Raw genomic sequence first — 19171 nt, forward strand, 5'->3', positions numbered from 1 at the left:
CTCAATCTGTCCTCTTAAGCTAACCCTCTCAACTCCAGAACCAATCTAGTGAATCTCCTCTGCATCCCCTCCAGTGCCAGTATGACTTTTCTCAAGTAAGGAGACCAGAGCTGTACATGGTACTGTAGGTGTGGTCTCACCAGCACCCTATACAGCTGCAGCATAACCTTCCTGTTTTTAAATTCCATCTCTCCAGCAAGTAAGGACAATATTCCATTTGCCTTCTTAACTACCTGCTGCACCTGCAAAACAATTTTTTGTGACACATGCACAAGGATACCCAGGTCCTTCTGCACAGCAACATGCTGCAATTTTTCACCATTTAAATAGCAGCCTATTTTGCTGTTATTCCTACCCAAATCCACACATCCATCTACCAAATCCATCCACATCCACCTACCCAAATCCACCCACATCCACCTACCCAAATCCATCCACATCCATCTACCCAAATCCACCCACATCCATCTACCCAAATCCACCCACATCCATCTACCCAAATCCACCCACATCCACCTACCCAAATCCATCCACATCCATCTACCCAAATCCACCCACATCCATCTACCCAAATCCACCCACATCCATCTACCCAAATCCACCCACATCCACCTACCCAAATCCACACATCCATCTACCAAATCCATCCACATCCATCTACCCAAATCCACCCACATCCACCTACCCAAATCCACACATCCATCTACCCAAATCCACACATCCATCTACCAAATCCACCCACATCCACCTACCCAAGCTCTTCCAGCACCACTAATCCAGAATCCACCCACATTCACCTACCCAAATCCACCCACATCCACCTACCCACCTCCACCCACATTCACCTACCCACCTCCACCCACATCCACCTACTCACAGTAACCTTGTCTGCTGATGTATTCTACACCTCTCTATCTTAAAAGGGACAATCCGCTGCTTAACCTTTTCTGATTACCTCAAAGACCATTATTTTGCATTCATAAATCATGATGTTTGAACCCTTCATTAATGGATGAGATCCCTCATCATCCTGAAACCCTCGATGAAACACTTCTGTTACTATTATGGAGAAATGTGATTATTGTTTTCAATAAGAAGTTTGATCTGTTGAACTAGTTTATAAGTCACTTTCAATGTTTAAGACCATGATAAACATTCATTTGCCAGTGTAAACTATTTCTCATTAATGTTTCTTTGACAGTTTTTGTCACAGCTGATGATTCTCCTAATAAATATTGTCAGCTCTGTATTCTGTGGACATTTAGGGAAAGTTGAATTGGGCGCTGTCAGTCTTGCCATAGCGGTAAGTTTTGTGTTGAGAATGTGCACATTTATTGATCCTAATATCTCCTGTATAAAACAGTGATGAAGTTGTATTGCTTCCTATCAGTGTCAAGCTCAGTGCCATTACCAGCTGATGAGCTGCTCATTGTGAAAAAGCCTGGTCTTTACCTGCTGCTCTCAATGGAAGGGCAACTGGAGCCCAGCAGCTGCTTCAGTGGCTCCCCCCCCAGGCTAAAGACCAGGAACATCAGCTCGACATTCCAGCTCATCACTGTTCTCCATGAGCCATCCTGGAAGTCCCATGGGTGTGGGGGACATTGGGTGAGGGTGAGATTGGGCTCCATCTTAATGCCCTCCATGGGGAGTTCACTCTCTGGCAGTCACTTGGCTGACACGGGAGGATGGGTCACTTGTAAACTGTGCAGATTATCATGGTCTGCTGAGCACCGTGGAGCTATATCAACATTACATTTGCCTAACATCTTTAACATAATGTAACGTCCCAAATGGCCCAAATATTAAAACATATTATTTACATCTAGCTTTGTGAAGCTTGAATGCCACCCAACTTAGCTGAGGCCCTATTGATATACACAGAAGATGTACTTTATGTTTAACTATTATGACCAACTGTACAATATCTAAGCATATTTCGATAGATCCCACCAGCTTTGGCACTGTGACTAAACCCATGCACCAGCTTTTTGGTTCTGTCACAGGTGAAAGATCCTTTATTTCAACAGAGTCCATTTCCTTCTTTACCTTTAGCAGGAATGGACGAGAAAATGCTCTGGTTTTAACCAGACACTCCGGCTATATTTCAAGACCTGGAATGACGTGGTCTTCTCTCTCCAGCTTTCTTAACCTGTGAACGAGCTGTTGAACTTTTGCTCAGATGACCACCTCAGCTTTCTAGTTACTGTAGTCTGCAAGGATTGTTGTGTTCAGTTGTCTCTGTGACTTTGAGTTCTGTATCTTCTGGCCCATTTAGTCTTTTGCATAGTGATGGAATGGAATGACATGTGAATGGCTGTTACCCATTTGCACACATCCAGCCTGCAAAACATACCTACAAAATGTGCCACCTACTGTGCAATATTAGATCTAATGCTGCATTTGGATATCGTTGCTGGATAACTCCAAGCGTGTCAAGAAGTAGTCCGACAATCGATTTAGGATTGTCTGTTAGACTTACAATGTGTCACATCTACATGTATTGAAAGTTGCATATAGTAACACATGGGATCATGTTCTTTACACACAGAAAGAACTGATACACACGCTGTGTGACTATTTTAATACAACCAAAAAAGTGACAGCTGTTTGTTAGTCCATTTCTCATGGTCAGAGTTTAGGATTGAAACAATTCATTCGTATCATTAACTGAGCATTCTCCATGGAGGTGGACTTGTGAACCAATCAGCATTAGCAGCACAGTATAAATGTTGATTCTCCCTGAAACTGATGTTCTTGCAAATTGTCCTGATGAGACCAAAATGGCAAGCTTCACCAAAATGTACCTTTTCTCAGCAACACTCAAATCCTTGGTCTTGTTGTGATAGTGCAGAATATTTATGGAGTCTGCTGAGGTAAGGCACGCACTGAATTAGTTAAGGAACACCTTGCAGTGGGTTCATCTTGCGAGCAGGCTTTTCAAAAGACAGCAAGATCATGTGACATTGCATCACTTCCTGTGATGACATACAGTTTTATTAGCATATTACGAAGTTAGAATAACTCCTCAGATCACAGGATGATATTTCTAAAGGCTTCCTATTTCTTATTTCTTTTGGACAGGTAATAACTGTATCAGGTATCTCCATATGTATGGGCCTGTCGACAGCATGTGACACTCTTATATCTCAGGTGGGTGCAGAAAACTGCAGTCTGTATAAGGAACAGTAGATATTGTTCCATCAAAGAAGTAAATCTTTCATCAAGCTACATTGGAAAACACAGGACATTGTGTAAATATGAGCCAGGCAGAAATGCTAGATTCAATTCCTGAATTAGCTGTTCTCAGCTAGCACCAGGCGGCTATAATTTGCCTTAGGAGTTGAGGATAAGAACTGGGATTTAGTGATTGTGAAGAGACAAGAGTTTTTGATATGAATTTCACTGAAATAACACTGGGAGAAACATTAACCTGCGTTCTGAAAAGTTCAGAGAAATAGATGTGGCAAACACTGGCACATTATTTAACTGAACTGTGAACTCAAAATTAAAGGCATTGAAATCAACAAGACTTGTTTTAAGACTAGCTCTCCCACCCTGCATTGGAGTGAGTATCCAGAATAGATTCTCATTTAAGTTGTTCATAGCTTGTGGGTTGATAGCTTTGGAATAGAGTCTGATGTGTCGATTGATGATTGAATATCAAAGTACCTGTCACGATAAGTAAAATCTCTGATCAGTGCGATCGTGGGTAAGAATTAACTAGTTCATATGCACTTGTGATTTGAACATGTCCAATGCTAAGCATAAATTGGTATCCCATCATGATGCATTTATTATGACAGAGAAATATTCCGTATTTTTTATAAGTTGTGGCAATTATATCTTATAGAGAGACAATGGAATAGAATGCACTGGTCAATATTGATCCAAATCATTTAAACATTTTGTCCTGATTTCCAGACCTATGGCAGTAAGAACCTGAAGCGAATTGGAGTGATTCTCCAAAGAGGGATTCTCATTCTCCTGATTGCCTGCTTCCCCTGCTGGGCACTTTTCATCAACATTGAGCACATTTTATTGGCTTTCAAACAGTCTCCTGCAGTAGCCAAGTGAGCCTTGTCCATTTCTCATTTGCCATTTTATTCCAATGCGGAGGTGCACTGGGTCGTCACACTGAAAGGGATCTCCACTCCTTAATGTATCAATGAGACAGTGAAATTAATGTTGATTTCCTGCATGTATGAATGGTATACCAGACCAGAAATTAATAGAAACATCAGAGTTGCTTGGGGCGAGCAACTCTACGATACAGTGTCTTTGTTATATTATGTTCCCATATAAGTTTGATAGACTTTGTTATGTGTCAGGTCTTAAACACCAGCCTTCATTGAGTCAGAGAGATCTACAGGACAGAAAAAGGCCCCTTTGCCCATTGTGTCAGCGCCAGTGGAAAACAACCACCTTACTATCTGCATGGTGTGGTATGTTTGTATATCACTGTATTTTTTATCATTGCAACTGCAGTTTGGGTTTAACCTTTGCATTCAAAAATGATGTTCTCTGCCATTAAGAGCATTGTATTTTTTTCTTGCAGATTAACACAACTCTATGTGAAGATATTTATTCCTGCTCTTCCTGTAAGTAAATTATTATAGGTAGCATTGATGCATACAGACAGGTTGTTAGACAACTGAAGTCATTCATTAGCTGAAATGTAGACAGACCAAAAGGATTCAGTCTTCAAAATTTGCATTGGATCCACCTGTGTGTGACCTTATAAATCCAACAAAACACTCTGATCAAGTAATGCATTTGAAGTGTGCTTTAGTTTTTAATGTAGGTAACAGAGCAGGCAATTTATAAGCAGTGGAATTCGACAAAGGCTATTGAGAAAAATTGCTACTTTACCTTTCTTTCAATTGTTCTGATTTTGTCCTTTAATGTGGTGTGCACCCAGCAGTTACAATAATCCCGAGTTAGCCCCGAGAAGGTGGTGTTGAGCCACGTTTTTGAACCACTACAGTTCATGTGGTGCAAGGACATTCAGCCTATTTCTGTGATACTGGATTAGTGGTGCTGGAAGAGCACAGCAGTTCAGGCAGTATCCAACGAGCAGCGAAATCGACGTTTCGGGCAAAAGCCCTTCTTCAGGAATAAAGGCAATGAGCCTGAAGCGTGGAGAGATAAGCTAGAGGAGCACGCTTCAGGCTCACTGCCTTTATTCCTGATGAAGGGCTTTTGCCCGAAACGTTGATTTTGCTGCTCGTTGGATGCTGCCTGAACTGCTGTGCTCTTCCAGCACCACTAATCCAGTATTTGGTTTTCAGCATCTGCAGTCATTGTTTTTACCCTATTTCTGTGATGTTGATTCCCAGCACCTTGACCCCATGAGGGTGAGATCTTGGTAAAATCTTGGTGAGATCTTGAGATCTTGCAGGTGACACCGTGGCTCATTGGTTAGCACTGCCCGCGGCCCAGGTTCAGTTCCAGCCTAGGGTAACTATCTGTGTGAAATTTGCACATTCTTCTCATGTCTGCGCAGGTTTCCTCTGGGTGCTCCGGTTTCCTCCCAGAGTCCAAAGATTTGCAGGTTAGGTGAATTGGCCATGCTAACATTGCCCATAGTGTTCAGGGATGTGTAGGTGCATTAGTCAGGGGTAAATGTAGAGTCGTAGGGGAATGGGTCTGAGTGGGTTACTCTTCAGAGAGTCAGTATGGACTTGTAGGGCCGAATGGCCTGTTTCCACACTGTAGGGATTCCATGAAGGATAACTTGGAAGGAATGGTGATTCTCCCTTGTGTCTGTCAGCCTTATCCTTCTAGATGCAGGTTTAGAAGGTGCTAAGGAAGCACCTTGGTGATTTTCTGCTGTGGTACACATTGCTGCCACGATGCACCGTGGTGGTGAAAGACAACAGTAAAACTGGTGGAAGAGGCACTGAACAGCTTTCTCCTGGATAGTGCCAAGTTTCTTGGGTATTGGAGCAGCACTCTTCCAGTTTTCCATCACATTCTTTACTTGTGGAAAGAGGACAGGCTTTGGAGAGTGAGGGGTTGAGAAACCTGAACAGAATTCCTAGCCTCGAACCTGCTTTTGTAGATGCTGTTCAGGACAGTCAAAGCTTGGGGCGTACAGCATCTGAGTAAATTGTCTCTAGTTATGTTGTACAGAACTAAACAGCAGTTGTGGTTCAAACATTTTAAGGGCTATATGAATGCAATTCCTTCTTCAATTTCAGCAGTGATTGCTTCCCTAATTATTTTCAATATTTTCTCTTAGGCAGCATTTCTTTATGACTTAGAGGTCCGATACCTTCAGAACCAGGTAAAGTCACTGAATGTTGGAGTGTGTATGAGATTCAATACGATATTATTTTTACAATGAGATATAGTTGGCCGTTGTCAATTGCATGTTCCTTATTTTAATGGTCAGCGGCCATTGGGTATTAGAGTTGAGGGTGTATTGTTGGAAAAGCACAGCAGGTCAGGCAGCATCTGAGGAGCAGGAGAATGGACATTTCGGCAAAAGCCCTTCATTAGGAATGAGGCTTTTGCCTGAAGCGTCAATTTTCCTGCTCCTCAGATGCTGCCTGACCTGCTGTGCTTTTCCAGCACCACTCTCTTGACTCTAACCTCCAGCACCTGCAGTCCTCACGTTCGCCCTGCAGTTGGGTTTTACTAAATATTGCAGGGATTAATTTATGAAATGTGGAGAGCAAACGCGAAATTACATTTGATGATCCAATTGCAAAAGTGGACAAGTCATCCACCCCTCCAATCAGGAAAGTTCCAGCAGTGAACCTGATCCAAGTGAGGAAAAAGGAATCTCCAAACATGGGCATTGTGAGAGTGGTTACACCTTATCTTCCCTCCACCTCAGCACTGTGCTTGATTGACGGACAATGCCAGGAATGACCCTATTGCTTTGTTCCCATCTCAGGGGATCATCATGCCTCAGGTTTTTGCTGGTTTTATCGCCAACATCTTCAATGGTGTCATCAATTACCTCTTGCTCTACGTGCTGACGCTGGGAGTGCCGTAAGTAGTCCACTACATTTAAACATTCTCAATGTATAATTTGGTACTAGTTCTGAGAAATGAACAGTGCCCTAGGATTTCTGCGAAGCCACATTTAATTTGCAGACTTTTGTTTTCCAGGGGCTGGGCTGCTGCCAATGTTGCTTCTCAGTACTGTCAGCTTCTCCTCCTGTTCGGGTACATTCGATGGAAGAAGTTGCATGTTCAGAGCTGGGGAGGTAGGTTTCAGGGAGGGTCACTCACACTTTGGGTCGTGGTGCGAAACGGATGATGTCTAATTGGACAAAGAACCCAGAGGGAACCCCTGCTCCAGGCTGAAAGAGGAGGTGATCTGGATGATCGGATGCCTTTCAGACTGTCCTCACTTTTGATACGTTCCTCGTAGGTAAATAAACTAGCACACTGCTATGAAAAACACACCTTCTAGTGATGCTATGTCAGTGACATGCTGAAAGGAGCTGGTCATCAAAATATACGGCAAATGAGTGCGGCAAAGATAGGTCACTCTTCTTATGGCAATGGAGTTTACAGCGCTTCATAAACACATGTACGATATGGCAGTGGGGTGAGCTTTATCTTGATAGGAATTGATTTGGACATGCTGGTGTTGGCCTGGGGTAGACAACATTAAAAAGCACACAACACCAAGTTATAGCAGCGCCTCAAAAGCTAGTGCTTCTAAATAAACCTGTTGGTCTATAACCTGATGTTGTGTGATTTTTAACTTCGATAGGAATTATAAACCGGGCATGAGTCAGTCCACACAATTGTCTTTTCTCATAGAGTCATACAGCATGGAAACAGACCCTTCGGGCCAACCAGTTCATGCTGTTATGAAATTGTGGGTGTACTGTATCTTTAAGAGAGTTGCAAGGACTTAGCAAGTACACAGAGTACTGGAAAATTTAAAATGTAACATTTGGTCGAACAGCTAGCAATAGCTGGGTTGCTATGAGACAAAAATAAATTCAAATTCGACCAATCAATTTCAACTATGCCCCAAGATACCAAACTCCAATCAAGTTTGAAGTTAGTATTTTGATCATATTAAAACCAATAAAATGATCCGATGTTTTGGGGTATAAACATAAGACATTTTGAGCTTTTAGCCAGAATGGGAGAACTGCCAAGCCACCAAGCAGTACAGACTGCCAGTGGAATAGTTCAAAGATGTGTAGGTCAGGTGAACCAGCCTTTCTAAATTGCCCATAGTGTTAGGTGCATTAGTCAGAGGGAAATTGGTTACCTTTTGGAGGGTCAGTGTGGATTTGTTGGGCCGAAGGGCCTGTTTCCACACTGGAGGGAATCTAATCTTTCAGAATAACTCTCCGAGAGGTATCTGTCTGAGTTTGTGCAGCAGAACATTGAAGCCAACCCTGGAGAGAGAATCTACAGAGGAACATCTACAGAGGACACTCAGCAAAGCTGACTGGTTTTGAAACATGACTTTTCTTTTTGTGAATCGTAATCAGGATTTTTTATTGGACTAGAATTGTAGAGTGGGGAAGTAAAAGGTTTAAGAGAAAAGAGTTATAAATAGTTGTTAGTTAATATTCTCTTTTAGACTTAAAGAATAAAGTTCTTAAATTTTTACTTTAAATAGTGACTTTTGGGGATAGTTCTGTGCCTCTCAAATTTTAACAGATTACAGCATGGAGTGAATCATTTCTATGTGACTGGCATAAATTAGCAGAGGGTTTTACCCCATGCTGTAACAATACTGGGCATCATCCCAAATAAGCTGGTCCCACCTGCCTGCTCCTGGCTCACATCCCTCCAAACCTTTCCTGTTCATGTACTTATCTCAGTGTCGTTTAAATGTAGTAATTGTACCCACATCCCCCACTTCCTCAGAAAGTTCATTCCGCACGGGAACCGCTCCCTGCGTAAGAAAATTGTGTTTCATGTCTTTTCTAAATTTCTATCCTCTCAACCTTAAACATGTGCCCTCCATTCTTGAAACCCACCACCCTAGGAAAAGACACCTACCATTAACACTATTTATACTCCCCCATAAATTTATAAACCTCTATAAGGTCACCTTTCAACCTCCTATGCTGCACTGGAAAAATGTCCCAGCCTATCCAGCCTTCCTGTATAACTCAAATCTTCCATACCCAGCAGCATCCTGGTAAGTATCTCTTGAGCCCTCTCCAGCTTAATAGTATCCTTCCCTATAACAGGATGGCTAGAACTGGACACAGTGCTCAGAAGAGGCCTCACCAATGATCTGCATAATCTCAACATGACATCCTGACTCCTATACTCAAAGGGCTAAGCAATGAAGGCAAGCGAGCTAAATGCCTTTTTAACCACCTCATGGGAATGTAAAGTGTGCTACTGGATCATTCTCACACTTTCCGTGAAATCACAAGATCATAAATTCTGTCTGCTGCAGTTGAGTCACAATTCTCTGTATGTATCGCTGTACAAAGTGATAGATCACAGCAAAACAATATCAAAGGACCTCTACATCAGTTAAGAGGAAATAACCAGGGAGACTGAGACTGAACTGCAGCTATGAACTCACATAATGTCTATTTTGTGGAATCTAAGTTAGTCATAGATACAGGAATGATCAAAGGTACAAACAAATCGATATGGAGTTTAATGCCACTGAACTCATTAGTAAAACATGTTGTGAATCATATAGAGTTTTGCAATATATTAAGAAGCCTTTCTGCCCATCTTGTTCATACTGTTCAGAAAGCACCATTTTCTAGCACTTGGCCTCTAGCCTTGTTTGTTATAGCATTTCAAGCGGTCACCGAAATACTACTTCAATGTTGACAGGTTCCCACTTGTACTATCCTTACAGGCAGTGAGTTCCAAATGCCTCCATCCTCTAGTTTTTCCTCAAATCACCCCTAAACCTTTTCATCTGTTCCCCTCGTGGACCCCTCTACAAAGGAGAAAATAATTCTTCCCCTCGATCCTATCTATGCCCCTCATGATTTTGTACTCCTCATTCAGATCCCCTCTCTGACATTGTTTTAAAAAAAGGCTGTCCCAGCCCATCTTGTCTTCCTTCAGAGCTGAATCACTCCAACCCAGGTAATATCCTGTTCAAACTCCTCTGCACACTCTCCAGTGAAATCACATCCTTCCTAGAATAAACTGCACACTCAGTCCTCCAGCTGTGGCCTAACTAACATTAAATACAACTCATTCATAATCTCCCTGCTCTGGATTGAATACCTTGACCAGTGAAGGGAAATATCTCAATTGACCTCTTAACCACCTTAAAAATGTGTTGCTGGAAAAGCGCAGCAGGTCAGGCAGCATCAAAGGAACAGGAGAATCGACGTTTCGGGCATAAGCCCTTCTTCAGGAAATTCCTGAAGAAGGGCTTATGCCCGAAATGTCGATTCTCCTGTTCCTTTGATGCTGTCTGACTTGCTGCGCTTTTCCAGCAACACATTTTCAGCTCTGATCTCCAGCATCTGCAGTCCTCACTTTCTCCCCTTAACCATCTTATCCACCTGTCCTGTCACCTTCAAAGACCCAGTGGATATACACACCAAGGTCCCTCTGATCGTCTGAAATTTCTTGGGCCCACCATTCATTGCGTATTTTATTGCCTTGTGAGCTTTCCCATAATAGATTCAGAATCAGAAACAGAGTAACATCAAAACTAGGAACAGGAGTAGACCATTTGACCCTTTTAGTATGGCCAATTCACCCTAACCTGCACGTCTTTGGACTGTGGGAGGAAACCGGAGCACCCGGAGGAAACCCACGCAGACACGGGAGAATGTGCAAACTCCACACAGATCCTATTGAGGTGGAGCATCAGCCATGATCTTATTGAATAACGGAGAAGGCCAGAGGGGCCAAATGGTCTACTACTGTTCCTATTTCTTATGTTCTCCCCATTTATAATGATCATGGCTAATGCTCTATCTCAATGTCAAATTCCTCCTTTCTCCTCAAAAACCTTGATGCCTTTAAAATCTAAAATGTACCCATCTCAAATTAAGTTGCATTTGTACTGTTTTGCCTCTGAGCAGTTGCCTATATTTTCCTATAGTCTATGGCTTTCTTCCTCTCTATTTACCACATCACCAATTTCACTTTGGCTGTGAATGTTTTGATCATACCTCCTACAGTCATGTCTAGATCATTAATGTACACCACTAACCGCATGTTGACCTTGTCAATTGTCTCACTGGAGTCTGTTTAGACCATATCACCTGCACTACCCTCATCTACCTACACCTAACAACCTCAAAAACCTCTGTCAGAATTATTAGATGTGATCTCCCCCTGACAAACACATGCTGGTTAGTCCCGATTAATCCTCACCTCTCCAAGTGAAGATGAATTCTCTGCCTCAGACTTCTTTCCAATAGTTTCCCTCCCACTAATGTTAGACTCACTGGTCTGTAGTTTCCTATTTTATCCCTCGCAACCTTCTTGAATAATTAGCTGCCCTCCAGTCTGCTGGTACCCCTCTTGTGGCCAGAGAGGATTTGTAAATGAAAATCATAGCCCCAGCAATCACCTGCCTTAACTCCCACAACAATAGCTCATCTGAGCCTGGGGATTTAACCAATTTTAAGTCTGCTAATAGCTCCTGGCTCTCTCCCGATTGTAATTTGTTCGAGTATACCTTCCTGATTTCTCAACCTACATCATCCTTTTCTGTGGTGAATACAGATGCAACATACTCATTTAAAACCTCACCATGTCCTCCACACTCCACATACAGACTGCCACTTTAGTCTCTATTAGTGTCTACGCTTTCCCTAATAATCTTCTTGCCCTTAATATACTTGCAAAACACTTTTGGATTTGACTTGTTTTCTTATCCCTTCATTCAACCTCTTTATATGATTTCTTTTATAAGCAACCCTCTGCACTTTCTATACTGCTCAAAGGCTTCCAATGTTTCCAGCCCTGAGAACCTGCCATAAGCATCCCATTATTCCTTATCCTTGTACATCCCTCAACATCTATTTGGGAAGACAAGGATTCTATTATGCCATCACTTTCCAGATTGTAAGTCCACACTGAACATTAAAATTTAGTAAGTGATATGATCCAATAATTAGTGTGTCCAATCATTCATGTAACCTCATTGCGAACTGGTTACCCCTACCAGTGTGGGTGGCTATTTAACTCCCTTTTGTCAAAATTGACTCATCCTCAATTTCTCCCCACCTTTAGACAATGGGAGACATGATAGAGAGAACCTAAAGATGAACTGGTGCTAACATTCCTTCTCAACTGATTTTGATTCCTATGTTACTGCACTACACTGTATTCTAGATTGCGTCCGTCATAAGTCAAATAAATCTTAAATAAACAATCCTTTTCAGAAGATGGTACTAGAGAGTTCAGGTCAGTTTTTTATTTAGCTGAGCACCAGGGATCCGGGTTTGATTTCAGCCTTGGATGACTGTCTGTGTAGAGTCTGCACAATCTCCCCATTGTCTGCGTGGGTTTCCTCCGGGCGCTCCAGTTTCCTCCCACAATCCAAAGATGTACAGATCAGGTGGATTGGCCATGGGAAATTGCCCCATAGTGTCTATGGATGTGCAGGTTAGGATTAGCCATGGGAAATGCAGGGTTACAGGGCTAAGATGGTGGGTATGGGTGGGATAGTCTTCAGAGAGTCGGTGTGAACTCAATGGGCCGAAAAGCCTGATTTCACACTGTAGGGCTTCCATGATTCTATACGACTACCCCTTCCACTCGACTATGTTGACACAGCTTGACTCAATGCCTGACCTAAGAGTAACTCTCCCGAGTATCCGGTTACCTTTCCAGCATCACCCAACTAACCTTGATCCAACCTGACTAATACCGTGAACCTACTACCCATTAACCTCTAACTACTTATCAATTTACACCAACTTGCCATTTATGCACTAAAGAACAGCATTCACCTCATCCACCTCACCCACCTACACCACTCGCCCCCACATGACTACCTCACCTTCCTACTCGCCCGACCCACTGTCCCACCAACCTATCTACTTAACTATTCACTCACTTACCCACTCCCTCTGCCCACTGACATTCAAATTGCACCTTTAAACTTACCATATACTGCAAGACATTGGCCATATCTTAAACCAACTGTATCCTGCTATGATGAGTAGATCCACAGTAGCAGTTGCAATTGGAGGATCATTGTACCTTAAATATAATTTCCTTCAGTAAAGATTGATTTCCTTTTTGGATCACTTGACCTCAAACACGTATTTTTTATCCTTCTCCACAGGTACTGCCAGCCAGACCTGCTCAATAGTGCCAGCCGTTTCTGTTTTATTTTGCCTCTAGTCTCTGTAATAGTTTGCTTTTCATTTACTTGTTCACAGGGTTACTTAATGAAGTTCAACTTGGAGCCCAGACAATCATATTTCAGATTATTACTGTGCCATACAGGGTAAGGCTAAAGATTCAATAAAAGTACAGTTTTTACATAAATACATGTCTCAGCAAAGCATAAAAGTTCTAAGAAAACAAAAACACAAACAGCTTAATTGTTGATGATTTTAGCATCAAATGAAAATTAAGATTCTCCTCTTCCTACTGCAGGACATTGGTTAGGCCATAGTCAGAATATTGCGTGCAATTCTGGTCTCCTTCCTATCGGAAAGATGTTGTGAAACTTGAAAGGGTTCAGAAAAGATTTACAAAGATGTTGCCAGAGTTGGAGAATTTGAGCTATAGGGAGAGGCTGAATAGGCTGGGTCTGTTTTCCCTGGAATGTCAAAGGCTGAGGGGTGACCTTATAGAGGTTTATAAACTGAGGTGTTCAGACTGAATGCAATATTTCAGTCGTAACCTAACTGGTATTGTTTAGAAATTTAACATTAATCCCTAGCTTTTGTGTAAAACTCACAAGCTCGTTTTAAAGCCTTTTATCACACACTGATTTTTCTTTTCTCTCCGAAATATTCAATGGCCATCTTTTGCAGCACTAAACTGCATTTGCCACAGCTCTGCCCAGACTCCCGTGCCATTCTCTGTCTCCTTCCTCAGTTCACCATGTCTGTTAACCTGGGTATCCTCAGTGAGTGTCAATGTTATTGATGAAACTTCATACCTCTGCCCTCTCATTTAGATAAATTATAAAAACACAAAGAACACTGATGTCTTTGACAACCATGGTAACTTCAGCTCCTGGCAACAAGTAAACTGTTTATCTCACGTATGGCACCTTTGTAGCTGTTGCAATGCATCGTAAATTTGTTCCAAAGCGGCTTTCAAGTACCTCATTTCGAATCCCCACTGTATGGAAGCAGGCCATTCAGCAGATCGAGTCCACGCTGATCCTCTGAAGAGCATCCCACCCCGCATTTCCCATGGTTAACCCCCCTAGCCTGCATCACTGGACACTGTGGGCAATTTAGCATGGCCAGTCCCCTGAACCCATGCATCTTTGGACTGTGGGAGGACACAGGGAGAACATGTAAACTCCACAAGACAGTCAGTCTGAGGCTAGAATTGAACCCGGGTCTCCAGCACTGTGAGGCAGCAGTGCTAACCACTGAGACACCACGTCGCCCAGTCATTGCACAGCAATTGCGACACACTACTACAGCACTTCAATCCTGGTATAGTATCACGAGTTGGTCCACTGGAGTGTTGCCAGACAAAATTCATGCAGGAGATACCAGGATAGTTGACCAAAAATGCTTGTTTACAGAGAGAAGCATTAAGGAGAACTTAAAAGGATAGAGAGGTCATAGGATTGAAATTAATGAGTTTCAGACACCTATGTAGCTATGCTGGAGGACTGAACATCGGGGTGTGAGCAAAGGAATCAGAGGAGTGCAGGGGTTTTGGAGGGTTTAATTTAGATGAGGTTGCAGAGACAAGAGGAGTTAAGGCCTAGGAGTGATGAGTGTCATAAGGCAATTTGAAGACACGAGCCACAAGAAAGAATAGAATAACAACCAACGTGGATCCGACACACCATTGACATCCTCCTTGGGACACTCTGTTAACAGTCAGAATTTAAAAACAGAAACTTAAGATCTTTTTACTCCTTCCAATAGCCCTGAGGATGATGAGGGGAGCTGGGGTTGGGGGCTGGAGGTTAATGAGGTTAGTTGTAAAATCAACCACTTGGCAAACTGAATTCACTGTAACTCAGCACCAATACAGCACGAAACCTCTAACCTTACTGATATGTTTGCAGATATGTCAATCTGTTGCATAATATAATGAAGGAGTAAATGGTCATGTTACGTTGGCTCCACCCATTCTATTAATCCCACACACAGTCTGATGTTAGAGGAAAGGAGTTCTACTCTAACTTTCAGCAGGAGCAGGTACCAATTCTCCAATGCCCCCTTATTTATGCCTGACCAGATATAATTGTACTTATTGCTATCATGCAGTAAATCTTCTCATTAACTCAGAACAGTGTCTCTTCTATAGGTAATCTTATGGTGGTGTATCCTCTCATCACTAGATAGACAAAGCAAAGATAAAGGATGATTTCTTTAAACAGCCCTTATCCACTATCACATAGTGGTACAAGTATTAAATGGCACAAGACACCAGCAATGGAAAAGTATCTCACCAACCACTGAAATATTGCTAGAACGGTAATTTGCAGCAACAGGTAAAATGGGGAGAAGAAAGTAGAGAATAATGCACACATAATTGTTTATCTTTATTTCTCCTGCAGATTGCTATAGGATACAGTGTGGCTGCAACTTTTCATGTTGGTAATGCGCTGGGTGCCAGAAATCCTCAGCAGGCTGTAAACTTTGCCAAAGTCGCTATATACTGCATTGGTAAATCCAACTCTTTAACCTCATTAACCAAAACTGTGATCATTCTCTCAAACATTCACCCCTTTAAAAACTCCTGAGTGGTTTGACTTCTCATTGGGATGCGGTTTCCTGGGTATCAGCATCCTCCATGACCTTCCCAATTGGTAATTCTTTGATTGTGAGACTAGCTATATGCACAAGAATTCCTAGAAGCATGACATTCCAACCGGAACTCTGTCAACAAACACACTGACTTGGATCCCTGAGAAAAAGAACAGGAAATGACGTCACCATAAGAATTGATGTCACCACAGGAAATGACATCACCAACCCAAGTAAACCCAAGCATATAAATAGAATGTGGGCTACATCACCAGTGCTTCATCCAGAGGCTGACTGACGATGTTACCGAGTATGGTGACGAAACGTCTGAAAATGAACCTTCCAGCTCAGCGAGCAAACCTAAGTCCAGGAATTCAATCTGAGCTACAACTCTTTTCAAACTAGATGGTGATTTTTGATAGGCTATTTGACTGCAGGAGTTATAATAGCTGACCTTGATTCTGTCCGAGCCTGATGTCTGCACACTAAACGCTTCCACTGAGGTTTTGAAATCAATCCTGTTATTTTAGGATTTGTGGATTCCATTAATGTTGTATCTATTGCCTATTCCTCGTGTCCCTGAGACGGTGTTTTTGGTGGTGGGTACCCTTATTTCAGTTCCTCTGGTGCTGGCCCTTCCACAATGGTGACAGGAATTCTGATCCAGTGTGCATTTTGGGAAAGCAAATATTAGCAGGACTTATGCACTTAATGGTAAGGTCCTACGGAGTGTTCCTGAACAAAGAGACCTTGGAGTACAGGTTCATAGCTCCTTGAAAGTAAAGTCGCAGGTAGATAGGATAGTGAAGAAGGCATTTAGAATGCTTTCCTTTATTGATCAGAGTATTGAGTACAGGTGTTGGGAGGTCATGTTGCAGCTGTACAGGACATTGGTTAGGCCATTGTCAGAATATTGCGTGCAATTCTGGTCTCCTTCCTATATCGGAAAGATGTTGTGAAACTTGAAAGGGTTCAGAAAAGATTTACAAAGATGTTGCCAGAGTTGGAGAATTTGAGCTATAGGGAGAGGCTGAATAGGCTAGGTCTGTTTTCCCTGGAATGTCAAAGGCTGAGGGGTGACCTTATAGAGGTTTATAAAATTATGAGGGGCATGGATAGGATAAATAGATGAAGTCTTTTCCCTGGTGTTGGGGAGTCCAGAACTAGAGGGCATAGGTTTAGGGTGAGAGGGGAAAGATATAAAAGGGACCTAAGGGGCAACTTTTTCACGCAGAGGGTGACACATGTATGGAATGAGCTGCCAGAGGAAGTGGTGGAGGCTGGTACAATTGCAATATTTAAAAGGCATCTGGATGGGTATATGAATAGGAAGGGTTTGGAGGGATATGGGCCAAGTGCTGGCAGGTGGGACTAGATTGGGCATGGACAAGTTGGACCGAAGGGTCTGTTTCCGTGCTGTACATCTCTATGACTCTATGACCATGATGGCGTGATGATTGATGTTCAAGGTAAGATGGTGTAGGAGATGGATGGCCATTTTCAACTTTGTCCCCCAGTCTCTCTCGGTGGAAGCAGGTAAAGCTGACAGTCTGTGAACGTCTATGACATTCTTGATTTGAGATATTAGATAATAGAGAAGCTCTGGGTGATCAGTCTGCCCATTCTCTGCTCTGTTCTTGGAGCCAAGGGGGTGCCATAGTTATGTTTTCAGGCAACTGTGATTCCCCAGGAATGGTTGGACTATTTGAACTCAATGGTTAAATGCTCTCTTTGAGATAGTGATTAATCTTTTTAATTCATTTGTGGGACATGGGTGTTGTAGGCTGGTGGGCGTTGATAGCCCATCTGTATTTGCCCTTGAGAAGATGGTGGTGAGCTGTCTTCTTGAATTGCTGCAGTCCACTTGCTGTAGTCCACTTGGTGCCGGGAGGAAGGGAATTCCAGGATTTTGACCCAACAACTATGAAGAAACATTGGTATATTTCCAAGTTAGGGTAGTGAGTGGCTTGGAGGGGAAATTGCGGGGAGTGGTGTTCCCATGTATCTGCTGCCCTTGTCCTTCTAGAAGGAAGTGGTCGTGGGTTTGAAAGGTGCTGTCTAAGGATCTTTGGTGAATTTCTGCGGTGCATCTTGTAGATAGTACACACTGCTGCTACTGAGTGCCGATGGTGGAGGGAGTGGATATTTGTGGATCAAGCAGGCACAGATGGCACAGAGATGGTGCAAATATCATGTTATTTACCATCTCAAGACTAGAAATTAGCAAGATCCTCGTTACTCTGCTTTGTTATTGGAGGACATAGCAATGGAACTGCAAACTGTAAAAATAATCAGCAAAGAGTTCCCGTTTGGTTAGAGGGAAGGCTGTCGGTGAGGCAAATAAGGATGTCTGGATTACAATCACTGTGTAAGGATCAGGAGGTGAAACTCTGGAGGGTTTTCCCTCCCTCACCTAAGGGTGCTGAGACCAATGTTATAATTTTATAAAAAGCGCAAGAACTGCAGATGCTGGAAATCAGAAACAAAACCAGAGATTGCTGGAAAAGCTCAGCAGGTCGGGCAGCATTTGCGCAGAGAAATCAGAGTTAACGTTTTGAGTCAAGTGACCCTTCCTCAGAAATGTTAACTCTGATTTTTCTCTGCAGATGCTACCAGACCTGCTGAGCTTTTCCAACAATTTCTGTTTTTGTTATAATTGTCAACCCCATTTTGAATCACACACCATACCCCACACCCCAGCTGGGATTAGCTGATTCAGAGCAGGCAGGAATGGAAGCTGAACCATTCCTTCTTTTTGCAGCAATTTCCTGTTAATCTGAGGAGGCGATGCAAATCCTGCCTCACCATGCCTTAATTGTCAGTGTTCATTGTTCTCTGATCAGCACATTATGTTCGGAACTTCTGTCCCAATCCCTTTATAAAGTTTGACAGCTTTAGGAAGTTTTTTGGAACAGCTTGTCATGGAGCCCACAAGGGAGCAGGCTATTCTGTACCTAGTGCTATGTAATGAACCAGACTTTATAAAAAAATCTTAGAGTAAGGGAACACTTAAGAAGCAGCGATCATAATATGGTAGAGTTCAGTCTGCAGTTTCAAAGAGGGAAGGCAAAATCGGATGTAATGGTATTACAGTTAAATAAAGGTAATTATGAGGGCATGAGAGAGGAACTGACGAAAATAGACTGGAAGCAGACCCTAGCGGGGAAGACAGTAGAGCAAAAGTGTCAGGAGTTTGTGGGTATAATTGAGGACACTGTACAGAGTTTCATCCCCAAGAAAAGAAAGATTATCCAGGGAGGGATTAGACAGCCATGGCTGACAAAGGAAGTCAGGAAATGTATTTAAAAAAAAGAGATCCTATAAAGTAGCCA

At 42.6% G+C, this 19171-nt stretch overlaps 1 protein-coding gene across 1 annotated transcript in view; it reads left to right on the forward strand.

Annotated features, from left to right (window-relative positions):
• LOC140491564 (multidrug and toxin extrusion protein 1-like) overlaps window positions 1-19171 on the forward strand; it is a 36729-nt gene that overhangs the window by 13243 nt on the left and 4315 nt on the right. The window contains exons 3-11 of the mRNA XM_072589951.1: window positions 1202-1303; window positions 3082-3150; window positions 3922-4070; window positions 4556-4598; window positions 6242-6286; window positions 6902-6999; window positions 7120-7217; window positions 13326-13393; window positions 15650-15758. Coding sequence (XP_072446052.1) covers window positions 1202-1303; window positions 3082-3150; window positions 3922-4070; window positions 4556-4598; window positions 6242-6286; window positions 6902-6999; window positions 7120-7217; window positions 13326-13393; window positions 15650-15758 — 781 coding nt within the window. The remainder of the gene's footprint in view (window positions 1-1201; window positions 1304-3081; window positions 3151-3921; window positions 4071-4555; window positions 4599-6241; window positions 6287-6901; window positions 7000-7119; window positions 7218-13325; window positions 13394-15649; window positions 15759-19171) is intronic.

Source organism: Chiloscyllium punctatum, chromosome 19 (assembly GCF_047496795.1).
Source record: "Chiloscyllium punctatum isolate Juve2018m chromosome 19, sChiPun1.3, whole genome shotgun sequence".
In the NCBI taxonomy this organism is placed as follows: Eukaryota; Metazoa; Chordata; class Chondrichthyes; order Orectolobiformes; family Hemiscylliidae; genus Chiloscyllium; species Chiloscyllium punctatum.